The sequence below is a fragment of the Dysidea avara genome, chromosome 1, assembly GCF_963678975.1.
Source record: "Dysidea avara chromosome 1, odDysAvar1.4, whole genome shotgun sequence".
NCBI lineage: Eukaryota > Metazoa > Porifera > Demospongiae > Dictyoceratida > Dysideidae > Dysidea > Dysidea avara.
The window spans coordinates 14955073-14969571 of NC_089272.1; the positions used below are offsets into that span (position 1 = coordinate 14955073).

The following is a 14499-nucleotide window of genomic DNA, read 5'->3' on the forward strand; positions in this document are numbered from 1 at the left end:
TATGCTCAAAATTTTACCTACTATGCTATGCTGCATTGCTCAAAATTTTTACCTATTATGCTCAAATTATGCTCAAGCTTTATGCCTTATTTCCCATGTTCTGCTACTAAATTTGCAGTTATGGGCACATAATAAGTGGCTGAAGCACATCTTTGCTCTTGAAAACTGCATGTGACAGAAAAGATCGATATACTCTAATAGAACAGTCAGCTGCTTGGTTGTTCTATTAGAGTTATTGACTATTCTATTAGAGTATATCGATCTTTTTCTGTGATATGTAATTTGACCATCAAGATATTCTTCCTGTTATGCTAGCATTATGCTCAATACTTTCAGGCACCTATTATGCTCATAATTATGCCAGCATAATCGGCAGGTCCCTAACTGTTTATATATATATATATTAGTAAATCTCAATCTTTTTTAAGTACTAAATATCTACATGTACATTCAAACTGTGTATAAAGCAGTTGCCTTCAATACCTCAATGATATGTAACTATACCACTCCATGAATAATGTTGTTGTAACAATCTTGTCTTGTATTCCCTTGAATGTTAATGGTTGAGAAGTGCTGTATTAGAAGCAGTTAATGTGTCTTTTATCATCACTTGGTTTCTTTACACTTCATGCATGTATCAGTTGTATAAACGCAAACTGGGTTTTACACATCAAGCAAACTCTATTATCCAGACAGCATTACAACTATGCCCAAGATCACACTTTGTAATATGTATGTTGTGTTCAACTTGTAAAGTGATGTTTGAGTAAATTCATAAGATGGCTAATGCATGAGGAAAGATGCAGCATTTCGAAGACTCAAGAGTTTAATCTCTGTGTCAACATCTGATAGTGCTCAACACTTTATTTCTTCAACTTCCACTATCACAAACTGCCAACCTCTGCCATCTCAGCTTGTGTGTTAATGAAAAATGGTGATCCACCAGAGTTTTAAAATTATATCTTAAAACAATGTGTGTATATAAAATATCAATACTACAATAGTATTGTAGGAGTATTTATGGTAAATATAGACTTGAATGTATTTTGTGATTCATTTCACTTACAGAGTGACTATTGTAACTGTTGAATCAGATGAGCTGGATCAGGATTTGCTAGAGAATGTGGTTGAGGTTTGTTGGTGCGGTTGTAGTTGTATGTACTAGTATTTTAATTTATTTTTTTAATTGTTAATTTAACAATGAAGAAGGGATCTATGTGATAAAAAAGTAGTGAAACAAGAGATGAATGATGGTGTTACTGCATAGCTCAGTGGGAGGTCCCTGCTTTGGCATTGAGTAAAATAATTTTTATAGCTAATGTGCCCAAGTAGGGACTTTCCCACTGAATATACTGTAATACCATCACTCATCTCTTGTTTCACTGCTTTTTATTGCATCGATCCCTACTTCATTTATAAATTTAAAACACTAGTTTGTTTAGTTTTTTGTTGTAGCACAGCCAGCTACAGTGTAACTCGTGACTGTTCTATTAGAATATCACACATGACTGTTGTATTAAAGAATTCCGAGTCAGCCAAGTGGTGAGGTCATCTTGTTTACTGTTAAGTAAATGGCTAGATTGTTAAGAGGTGTGGTCTCTTTACACTATCACTATTAGTCTACCTAGATCTTTATTTGATGGGTGTGGTTGTGAAGGATGTGAACCTATCGCAAACGGAATCCCCATCGCGAAGTTGCAGATATCTAGCTAGTATACCTCTTATAGTAGCGCCAGGACTGAAGCACTCCTGAAATTCAGCTCTGAGATAATTCTGTGGCATCTAAATGTGCTGCTGAAAGAAAGTGTTGATACGGAAAAATATTGCCTCGGTATGGTTTGAAGAAGACAAGCAGCCTGTATGAAGAAAAAAGAAAAGACAAAGCGCAGAGGGCTACACTCGTCGACACCCCAAAAGGTACATCCCACTGATGAGTTTGCTATTGTGGTGTAAAATAGTGGCCGTGCACTGCTTCGTTTAGCCTCTAGCCTTGCGACTGGTTAGTCATGCAGTGAGACTAAAATTCAAGTTTTGGTGATTTAAAAAAAATTCTATATCAAGCCACCTGTATGCGTTTTGTTATATATTATATATTATGTGGACTAGTACTATTCTGTAAAGGTGGTTTTTGTCATGTAAGATATCTCTAGGGTGATTTTCAAAGACAAAATTTTGGGCGGAACATGAAATTTTAGGGGCGACCCCTACTTATTGTACTACCGTAGCATTTGATATAAATGACCAAGTCAGATATTAATTAATTAAGCAAAACTTATATGTGACCCCGTCTGGGAAAAACGGTCTTATCGCCTATGCTAGCAGATTCGAATTTTCACCAAGAACACAAAGCTACATGAATAAACTATCTAATTTCACTATCAAAATCAGCTAGACTTGATTGGTCTGCTTTTGCTGGCTGATTTCCCCAAGCCCAGTGGTAATCCGTACATGCGGTGTGGGGCCTTACTGGAACTCTGGTCAGCCTGGGGATGGCTGTGTGTGGCTGTACAGCTCCGTGGTGTTGAATAAAGACCTGTACTGTAAATTTCCTTTCAGTTTAGCCAGTTTTGAGACCTGAATGGCCCATAACTTGGTCTAATTCATCCCTATGCCTTCCTTTTCAATTTTTAAAACAGCCTCTTGCCCTCCTTCCAGGCCCCCACCTCCCTCCCCTTTTGGAGTTCGTCTGATACAGTCAACCACAGTTTAAAAACTATCTAAAATGGTGAGAAACTTAGCTGTTGGTTAATTGCACAGTAGATGCTGTAGAAAGTAAGGAATTGGTGTAAAACGCGTGAAAATGTGGTACACATAGCTTCAACCATTGGCGAGCTACAACACACTAAATACTTAAAACCAGCATTTCTTGATACTTTTAAATAGGTGATAAGACCCCATTTCGCAGACTGGGTCACATATTTGCAATTGAATTTGCCACATATGCAATTGATTTCATCCCATTTGTAGGCCTGAGTGAAATATGCTCAAAATTTTGCCCAAAATGCTTTCAGGAATTTCCCAAAATTTTCACCTATTATGCTCCCATTGTGCCTGCATTATCCTCCTAAGTTAGAAACTTTTCTTACAATTATCTTGGAATATTTTAATCAGTGAATGCTCTATTAGAGTATTTCACTACAAAGTGGCTGTTCTTTAGATAGTATTGATCAAAGGAGCTATGTACAATACATTTGAGTACTCTATTGCAGTTTGCAGTTTCCACTGACTGCTCTATTAGGGTATATCAATCTATTTTCATTCCATAATTTAAAATATCCACCTACCATTCTAGCATTATGCTGGCATACCAAACAATTATGCCTTTCATTATGCTGGCATATTTGATGCAGGCCTACCCATTTGCAATAGAGTTTGTAACCTTGGCAATTGAGTTTGTCATTCTTGCAATAGAATTAGACCTTAGAATTATAGTTGCTTTGCAGGAAATTAAATTACAACTAATCAGTGAGCACTTTAATAATTAATATGGTGCAATCTGATTGACTCATTATCAAATCATATGCCAACATTTTTAGCACATTAGCAGTAATGCAATGATGATTTGATTTTAGATAATCAGAGATTTGTTTTTGGTCAGTTTATAGCTATTTAAATAGAATCAACAATTTATCATATCCCTGGCTGTAACACATAATGAGGTACACTAGCCTGGCAGCCCCAGCTGTGTAAATTGTGTTGTTTAACAGTTACATAACTGAATGATCTTTGCGCTTATTAATTGTGCTTACAGGATACCATAGATGTGTTGGATAATTTGCTTGATGAAAGAAATGATGTTTCATTTGAGGAGATGATAGATGAGGTCTGTTGAAATTTTGAAGTTTACAGGAAGATATTATTGGAAATAATTATATTATGCATATATATGTATTAGTTAAAGCATTGCCACAAGTGATATACAAAAAAAATAGCATGCAAAAGTGTTGGTAAGAGACAAAGTTAGCATAAAATGAAGCCACGTGCTATATTTGGTCTTGAGATCACACCTTGAGTGACATATTTTCATATAACACAAGCAAGGCAATGCTTTAACTATTTTAAAGAAGTTCCAGTTTGAGCTTGAGCTGAACTAGAACATGAGTGAAAGTATTAATTTTCCAAAAAAAAACAGCCAACTTCATTCTGGATAATAATCAGACACACCTTTAGACCCTCTGGAGCAATTTCTTCTCTGGCTTTTGAGAGCTTTCCTCTCCAGGTATATCAGCATAGAGGTCTACAACTACATCCAATTGCACTGCAGTCACGTATGTAGCACTGCAGTTGTAAAGACCATTTTTTATGGCAAATATAGCACTTACATGGTACAATCACACATATATGCATACACACATATTTTATATTAAGGAGCTTTGAGCAAAAGATCAAAGTGAAAAATAGTGTAGTATGATGTTGTAGATCTATCCTTCATGAGTAGTTTAATGCAAACCACAAAGGAATAGGTGGTCCCTACACGGAGTAACAGGAGCCCAAGTTTTGTATTTCAAAATAAGTTTCGTTTTAAAGAACCAAAGCCACTATGGAGCATATTCACATGATGTCTCAAATGTAGCATTTATTTTAGACACGTGCGGCATTTATTTAAGACGTGTGGATAAACCCCAATAGTACAATAGAAAATAATTGCATCTTCATTCAAACCTTGTACAGAAGCAGCTTTCATGACTATGTTGTAATCACCTATGAATGGGTAACAACATACTAGAAGCATGATCTTCTAGCTGGTCTACTTCCTGATGTAGCAGTGGAACATTTCATCTTGTGTAGGAACTTGGTGGGAACCATGATCAATTTGTCAGAAACCATACTAATTACACTCATATACTTGTAGTACGTTATTCTCTATTGATAGGCAACTACCAAACTGCCATTAAGTGGCTGTTCAGTACATTTGTGATGGTGAGCAGGGGCATAGCCAGGATTTTTTGAAGGGGGGTTCCAGCACCAGCATTGAGTTACCAGAAGCAGGGGTTCTGGGGGCACAGCCCCAGCCGCTGAGAGACTTTCAATACTTTAATGGATCAAAACTCAGCAAATTGCTATATTTTTTGCAAAAAGTACATTAATTGTGATGCATATAAGTGCCCCATGATGAAGGTAGTACTAGATAAAGCCACCTAGTGGAAACAGACAGCATAACAATAGTAATCTGTAAGTGATAGTTATCTCACTGTGGTATAAGAGCCATGAATCCACTAATACAAATGGAATGACTTGCAATCAAAACAATACAACTATACAAATATGCATAGCATGAATTCATTTTGCATAATACAAGTGATAAATTACTGGAGCTCTATATCTTTAAACACTGCACACCAAAGCTATAGCAGTATAAGGTCATGCTAAGTTTTGCATTTAATGTTAGAATGTCTGAAAAACTCCACATGGACATGGATATATTTACATGCATGTTCTATTAGAGTATATACCTGACTGCTCTATTAGAGTATATCGATCTTTTAAACAAGTTTTGAAAAGGCCTAGGGCTCATGTTATCTCTGTAAATCCTTCCCTGAGAGACGAATGCAAGCTTTATCAATCGTTGTGCTGTGCCATTACACTATATTACTCACTCATTTTGTCCAGCCACACTAAATGGTGTGTTAGGATCCTGCTTGCAGAAGTCAAAATTTTACAGGGGGGGTTCCTGAACCCCCAGGAACCTCCCCTCCCTACTCCCCTGGTGAGAAGGCACATGAAAGAATCATTTCTTTTTGGCCCATGGTGTGTTGACACTGGAGGTAGAGAGAAAACCAATTCATGATAGTATGACAATAGAGTATTAATGGATAATGACATACTAGAATAGAAGCACAATGGAGTAGCTGGTCTGCTTTTTAAAATATTCACCACGGTACCCACCATATCATGACATGCATGGGCAAACAGGTGAGGCATGGTATCAGAAAGTAGACCAGCTATGAAGTTGTATTATATGCCATTCATCCTTGGTGATTACCACATAGTCATGGCTGCTGCTGTACCAGGTCTGGTGGAAAGAACTAAAACATGATATTTTTGTGTTGTAGTTCCACATGTATTTTAAGTGCTTTGTTTATAGTTTCTTTGTGAATACGCTCTATAGTGGTATTCGGGGCCAAAAAGTAGCACAGTACATAAATAATAGAATGTTCATTATTATAAATTAACTAAGAGATAACATTCCGACTGCTAGGCAGACTCCTGTTAGCATTCAAGCATAAATCAGATAGCTGCAGGGTCAAGGTTGCCCATCCAGTCATTGATTTTTCTCCTTTCTGCAACTTTTCAAACATATTTAATATAACATCTTTAAACAGGCTGTAGGACCAGGAGTCCTACTGACCTTCAACACTTGTGTTGTAAATCCTTAATAAATAAATGTTACTCCATGTTTTATTATGTAGCAACCACAGAATGCAACAGAAGCAGTTGTACCAGTATCAGTTGGTGAAAGACTGCTGATGAATACAGAGGAAATTGGAGTTCTGTTTAGTAGAACTATAAATGATACTGGCAACCAAACTATTAGAGCTGCTAATAATATCGGTAATTTGCACATGGATCAAATTATATATAATTATAGCTTAGTTGAGCTTAATTGGGCCCTATGCAAATGAATACATTATGTTGTCTCATGTTATAATATGTTGGAAAAACCATCAATCTACACACAATGGTAGTTTTGTAATTTAAAGTAATGTATGTTTTGGAATAAAGTTATCAAGTTTTTATCACCTCACTGGTCGGTGAATAAATCTTGAGAATCATCATGTTCACCTGTTCATAGGGAGCTTGTTTCATCTCCATGCACGGAAGAGTTTCTGAGATACAGATATTTGTTTGTCAAAAGAATTTACTGATGATCTTTTTTCAGTGAATTCACCTTCCTTCTTGAACACAGATGCATACCTTGGGCAAAATGTTACCTTGGTGCATGGATTTATAGATGCATGGTGAAGCAATGAGCCAAGTTTCAATTCCATGTGCTGTTGTATCAGTAAGCCATGATGGTTTGTGTAAGTGCCTGTAGATTATTTTCTCAATGGCTTCTGTACATATCAATCTATTTGCTTGTCCAGTTGTCTGGTGCTGTATTTTCCACATTGCTTAATGTATGAAGCTGAAACTTAACCAGTCCATTCCTCTGTTCCTACAGACAACAAAGAACCAATAAAATGAACTTTGAAAAATATGTGGATATTGACGGTTTTCCAAAATTAGGTTTCATATATACATCAAGTCATTGTGCATACAACAGTCATATGTATACATTTAGTGACTGTCATCCAATTTAACCTTTGAGCCTTTACAAGATCATAGTGTGTATATAGTGTATTAATTGCTTAAAAGTAGGGATCCACCTCAAAGATGGTGACCAGACATCACATGTACTAGAAATCTGCCCAATACAAGCTGCACTGTGTTGGATTAGTGAAACAATTGATACAGTGACTAATAAAGCAATGGAAATCCTAAAACATCCTAAAATGCTTTGGTTTGATAAATATAAAGATGTAAATGAACTGGTATATATGACTGGGTCTGGGAAAACCGGTCTTACCGCCCATGTCAGCAGATTTAATTTTTCACCATAAATAAAAAGCTACATGAATAAACTATCAAATTTCATCACCAAAATCAACTAGACTTGAGTGATCTGCTTTTGCTGGCTGCTTTTCCCAAGCATAGTGGTGATTCGTACAAGCAGCCTGGAGTCCTAACGGAGCTCTGGCCAGCCTGGGGTTGGCTATATGTGGCTGTTTAGCACTGTAGTGTTCATTAAAGACCAGTGCTGTAAATGTGCTTCATTTTAGCCAGTTTTGAGACCTGAATGGCCCATAACTCATCCCTATGCCTTCCTTTTCAAATTTTCAAACACTCTCTTGCCCTCCTTCCAGGCCCCTGCCTCCCTCCCTTTTGGAGCTCACCTGATACAGTCAATCTTGATTTAAAAACTAACAGGAAACTTAGCTGTTGGCTACTTGCACAGTGGATGCTTTGAAAGGTAAAGAATTGGTGTAAAACGTGTGAAAATTTGGTACACATAGCTTCAACCATTAGTGTGTTACAACATACTAAATACTTAAAGCTGGCATTTTTCAATACTTTCAAATAGGCGATAAGACCGGTTATCCCAGACTGAGTCACATATTATTTTTAAAAATGAAGGTATCCATGCAAAGTGGCAGTGTTATCATACAGTCCCTCCCTCAAGCATGTTTATTAGATATATACTAGACAGATGCAAACAGCATCGTGGGGCGAGCCTGATGACTTTGAAGTATTGATGGCAGTGCAAATTACTATAGACCTTACGAGTTGTATGAATAGTTCATATTGCTCATGGATTTTACCTGTATCAGTAGAAGCTTGATGCTTTTATTGATAACAATCATTTTTTCTCACAAAAATAAGATTTTGCAGGGGGCATGACTATGTTCCATATTTTGAATGCTTACTTGGGAACGTGTCCTGCAAAACCTCAATATAGCGTTATTCTCCTATTATTAATTAGCTTAAACTTATACAAGGCAACAACGATTACTAATGTTAAATACACAAATGTGTAGGTTTAAATAAAGAATGGCACACTTACAGCAAGTTCGGGTGGTACTGGGCCTGGATCCATGTTGTTGTCCCCAGAATACAATTTTGGCAAATGTTTATCCGTTGCGCATCTTTTACAAACGTTCATAGCATTACCGGATATGCCGGAAGGGAAACGTTCCATACAGACTACACAGCATGAAAATTCTAAATTGAGTAGGCCCTCGTGAAACTCACACATCTTTCTTATGACGGCAGGATCATTAAATGATGGAACTTCCCGATTAAATTGCGTAGGGATTTGTGGGGAGGGCAGTGCATTTCTAGTTCTTTCAATTCTCCTCTGCTCTGCTGTCATCCCTGCTCTTCGCCGTCTCATATACTCCCTGTCTCTACACCTTCTTCTTTCCGTATCTTCAGGGGTTTCTCTATCTCTTCTGCACCTGTACTGCTCTCTCCTGCGTCGAAGGCGTTCATCTGCATCCATTGCACGTGGCTGGGCAGTAACGAGGGAAGTAATCTACGCCGGTAAATGCCGTGATATGGTCCATTACACATCGCCAAATATGGGAAAGCAGTAATCTAGGCCGGTAAATCCCGTGATATGGTCCATTACACATCGACAAATATGGGAAAGCAGTAATCTACGCCGGTAAATCCCGTTATATGGTCCATTACACATCGCCAAATATGGGAAAGCAGTAATCTAGGCCGGTAATTCTCGTGATGTGGTCCATTACACATCGCCAAATATGGGAAGACAGTAATCTACGCCGTTGATTTATCGTGATATGAATCATTACGCTGGAGCAAGTGTAAGGTATCCGCTTTATATCGTAATTTATTGTCGTATTACGGGTCCATTACACATTGACTCCGTTTCTTATCATAATTTTTTGTAAACGGGTCCATTACACCGTTGACTCGCTAGTGTGGGGCTCGCTCAGGCTCGCCCCAATTATAACTGTCCATTGGATACAACAGGTGTATATGGTAACAAAATTTATGCACTATAAAAAGTAATAAGAAAATTACATGAATTTAAATACATAGAATTTAATATAAGATTCCTGAGATTGACATTAACACTAGCATATGCAAGTATCAATACTAGATTGAAAGAAATTGTGAGTCCAAGCAAATAGACTACTGGACTGTCAGCAAATTTGTAAGTGTTGTACATTTCTACTATTTTGTAGTTATTGGAGCACAAATTGCAACTCAAGAAAATTTGGAGAATGTCAGTACTGTTGATTTTCCTCCAGCTGACTCATCTTCTAATAGTGCTTTTATGATGTTTGGAAACATGACACCCATGATTCAAATTCCATCCTCTGTTATTATAAATCAGATTGCTGATAAAGGTGTGTACATATAATCATCCTTAGAAGTATTCTCTTCTCATTATAATTCTCTTATCATTATAACAGAATATTTATAAACGACTTGATTTTAAAAATTGTATTGACAAAGACAATACAAAACACAAATTTTTAATCCTAAAATCCCAGATAGGCTAATGTTAGTTCATCACACTCATTGTGGTCTTTTTTGTGTGCAGCCCTATGGATTTCAAGTCAGTTGCTGTAAATCAGGGTGTGAGCCCACAATCTGGCCAGTTCGTCATTGGCTGGACCACTTTTCAGCTATTTGGATTAAAGATTGAGATATTCTAATAGAGCAGTCAGCACACAATACTCTAATAGAACTGTCGGTAGAATTATAGTTACTTTTCTAATTACACTGCTTGGTCTAAGCCATCTAGATGTTAAAAACCTTGTATGTAAAATACCCTCCAGATGCCATTTCAATGCATCTATTTTCAAAGATTTCCCTGAAGAGTATACCCCCCAGACCTCCCTAGTTTGTATGTGCTTTGCAAAATTAATGTAGATGTGTATTAAAAGCACAGTCCATGAATGACCTGACCACTCAAGATCTGCAGGCTTCGACCCTGCTGTAAATGGTAGCTATTGCCTTGTTTCAGTGCTACTTTTTGTAGATTTTGTATTTCATCAATCCTTGAAAATTATATTTCAGTGTTTATGGTAAGTTTACACTTTCATATGGGCAAGCTTTGATAGTATTTTGGATTTTAGAGCCAAGCTTTTTTGGCTTTTACCTATGATAGACTTGTTATAGCTTTGCTAAATTTAGATGCTTCAACCAAGAATTGGTTCCATGGAATGGAATCTTTGTAACCCCACTGGATCCTCCACTCCATAATTATATAACATTGTACATTGTCTAATGCAGTGTGGTTTTTCATTTACACAGGTGCTAGTGTCCCAGTTGTCTTCATTGTTGTCAGAAATACAAGATTACCGACTGATCAAGGGTGCGTAGTAGCTGTTGCATAGTTTTTATGCACTGTGTCATGTTTTCTGTAGGGAAAGAGTAGAAAGTTTCATATTATCCAGTCAAATATCTAATCGGACACAAACCAGGACAGATCTTGGTGGTGAAACTGTACTACTATCTTTTAACATTGGTCCAGTAAGTATAACTGGTGTATTAACAAAATGTCTTTACAGTTAATTACTTTCAGCCAGGAAACCAGACTCGCTTTAGCCCTCGTTGTGAATTCTTTGAGTTTTCTAAGTATGTATATTTGTGTTGTTTTTGGTGCACCATTTACTGGATATGTAAACATTGCAGTACCGCTAACCAAAGTGGCAGTTTTTCGACTGATGGTATTGCGCAGCTTAGCACAAGTAACAGTACATTTATTCAGTGTAGATCTGAACACTTGACAAGTTTTGCTGTCCTAGTGGATGCAACAGGAGTAAGTGCCCTAAAATGAATTTAATGTGCTTTTTCGAATATTACTGTATAGTATTACTGTATAGTGAAAGGTTTACCAAATATATTAACCAGAGACTGTCTCACCATAACTTCACAGTGTTGGTACAATTAAGCACAAGCAAATGACCTGAAATGCTTTGAATAAATTTTTAAAGAGATAACTATTTAAATAAAAGTTATAATGACTAGCTGACTATCTAACTACAGTAACTTACTAACTGATGCCTTCAGACAAGCATAGATGATGCTAAAGGGCTGTATGATTCTTCCAATTGCTACAGATGTCACCTTGGCCCCTACTAGGATATACAGCTTGCACATCTGATCACCTTTGCCTGTCTTTGTGCTCCATGCACAAGACACATATCCTGACCGCCTGGTAGACTCCTGTAAGCATTTGAGCATTAATTGGATGGCTGCAGGTTCGAGACTGCCTAGGTCCAGTCATGGATTTTTTCTCCTTTCTCCACCTTTTCAAACACACTTTCTGTAACAACTTTAAACAGGCCGTAGGACACCTGGTCCTACAGACCTTCAGCACCTGTGCTGTAAAGCCTTAGTAAATAAATAAATAAATAAATGAATAAACATAGAATAGTGGATAGCACTTCAATGGCTTCAAGTGTTTTCTTACCTGGGCAGTTTCACACGTTGTTCTTTGTCATTGTGCTTTTACAGACAAAGTAAGCATAATAGTTACTTTGCCAGCCAGTATATATGGAGGGACATGAATTTCATTGTACCTATGTTTTCCTTTGATGGAGTGTATAGCAAGAGTTCTCCGATGATGAATTATGTTGCAAAAATGATAACAAACAACTTATTAATTTTATAAGCTAAGGGGCATTACTATAAACAGTTCTGGGATAAAGGAGGTTACCTGAAGTGCAAGTTTAATCCCTACTTTAGCCATGCTGGCTTATTTAGGGATTAAGCATGCACTTTTGAAGTTAAGGTGATGGCTCTCTTGTTTTAGCACTTTCTGTTGTAATAATACTTACTGTCTTGTATTTTTCCTTGCAATACATTTGTACACTGTTTGCTCTAAAAGATTTTACCCAGAGAATGTCCATGCTAAAGGGAATATATGCATATAATAGTTGTAACACGGACTTGAGGGCTTTGCCTGAAATGTATGCCTGAGCACCACAGGCTCGAGGGCAGAAAGCATACATTTCAGGCAAAGCCTGAACGTTCTGTGTTACAACTAATATGTAACACTTCCCATCTGTATCAGGCTGATAGCCTGCACTGGGTGAACAATCACCTAAGTCAATAAGCCATGCCTACTAATCTCGTGAATATTTATTGATCCCCACAATCTATTTCAGCCATAATGTCTTTATAATGGCTGCCCAGATGTAGCCTGGGCTACATTTTGTATGTATGTATGTAGCCTAGGCAGCTCCGGTGTGAAAGTGTTCCAGTAAGGGATCTAAGCAATAAAGATTAGTGAAACAAGAGATGAATGATGCTATTACAGCATATTTCAGGGGAAATCCCTTCATTAGCGATCATTTTGTTCAAAGCCAAAGTAGGGATTCTCCCACCGAGTTATGCTGCAATGCCACACTGCATCATTCACCTCTTGTTTCACTACTATTTATCGCTTGGATCCCTACTTCATTTTTAAATTAATAATTTTAATATACTAGTTTTTTTTCTTTTCTTGTTTTGTTTGTTTGTTTGTTATGGCATACAGCTATACACGTGTGACTTCCTATTGGGGTGACTGCTGCATTAGAGTATCTTACATCAGCCTTCATCTACCAGGATGTGTGTCACTACACCTAGGCTAATAATGATGGGGTGTGTCATCGTGATCGAGTATAAATAGTTAGTTAAGAGGTGTAGTCTCAGTGATTGATTGTTATTGATCAACCAAGATCGTGTTGATAGGAATGGTATTGAACTTATCATAAAATTACAGTACCTACTGAGCGTAAACATTTAGATGACTTTGCAGAGTCTAAATATGCTCCTCAAGAAAAGTTTTGATAGGGAAAAGTAATGCTTCAATGTATTCTCCTTACCATAAACTTCCAAAACTTTCCAGCTAAATAACTCCAAATTTTCCTATAACACTCCCTTAGCAACCCATAAATTTTTTTGCATATTTTTTTATGGGCTATCGATTGGTATAGTTTAAAAAACACCCGTTGCCACGTTATTCTATTTAATGCACACCTCATGCTACTATTGTTGAATGATAGAAACGTGTCTAAGTTCACTCTACAGGTGATTGTTGTTTATTTGATGATTGTTATTGATGCCACCTAAGTCAAAAAGAAGTTTACAGCTGGGAGTAGCCAGAGCACACCGCCAGAAGAAATGTAAAACACAAGAATGCTCCTCCAAATTGAATGAAGGTATTTCTGAAGATAAAACAAGTTCTATTATTGAGGAACATATAACAGACCCTGCTCTTGAACTTTCTAGTACTTTAAACTCTGGTGATATGTCAGAAAATGAGACCACAGAAGTGAGTACTGCATTGTGCCTGAGACCACAGAAGTGAGTACTGCATTGAGACCACAGAAGACCACAAAATGAGACCACAGAAGTGAGTACTGCATTGTGCCTGCAACTGGAGATCATAGTGAGACAGCTGAAGAGATTGTACCCACTTTCAGTGATTAAGATTCCCAAGATGATGAAGACTACACTTTACCAGCTGAAACTGCAACAGAGGATGAATTAATCCATGGCCATGCAAAAGACTGGGTAAACTCACTTGACAGAGACGATCTAATGTCACTGTCTCTGTTGCTGCACTATCTAATAGCAAACGTTTTAGGCCTTCAGCTAACGTTTGCTGCTAAAGTGATAGGTGATTTAGTTGGAAAAAGTGAACGAACTGTTCGTGAATGGAGGGGAACCTTTTTTATGCAATGATGGATCATTTCCAGATTCACTGCAAGGAAAGTACCAACGGACTGGAGTCTTGGGACAACATGAGGAGTTAAACAAGCATGTGAGAAAGTATGTCAGGGAAAATGCTAATGTAAAAGGTAAACCCAACATGACCATTGCTTCATTTTGCCAGTCGGTAAATAACGAACTTTTACCCAATAGTGTGCTCGAGCCTGGATTTCCTCACAAAATAAGTGTTGATACTGCAAGAAGATGGCTGTACCATCT

General features: G+C 37.4%; 1 protein-coding gene across 1 annotated transcript in view; it reads left to right on the top strand.

Moving 5' to 3' along the window:
- LOC136260456 (uncharacterized) overlaps positions 1-14499 on the top strand; it is a 99850-nt gene that overhangs the window by 69751 nt on the left and 15600 nt on the right. The window contains exons 46-53 of the mRNA XM_066054219.1: positions 1069-1132; positions 3752-3823; positions 6411-6552; positions 9753-9917; positions 10831-10891; positions 10944-11049; positions 11102-11154; positions 11212-11338. Coding sequence (XP_065910291.1) covers positions 1069-1132; positions 3752-3823; positions 6411-6552; positions 9753-9917; positions 10831-10891; positions 10944-11049; positions 11102-11154; positions 11212-11338 — 790 coding nt within the window. The remainder of the gene's footprint in view (positions 1-1068; positions 1133-3751; positions 3824-6410; positions 6553-9752; positions 9918-10830; positions 10892-10943; positions 11050-11101; positions 11155-11211; positions 11339-14499) is intronic.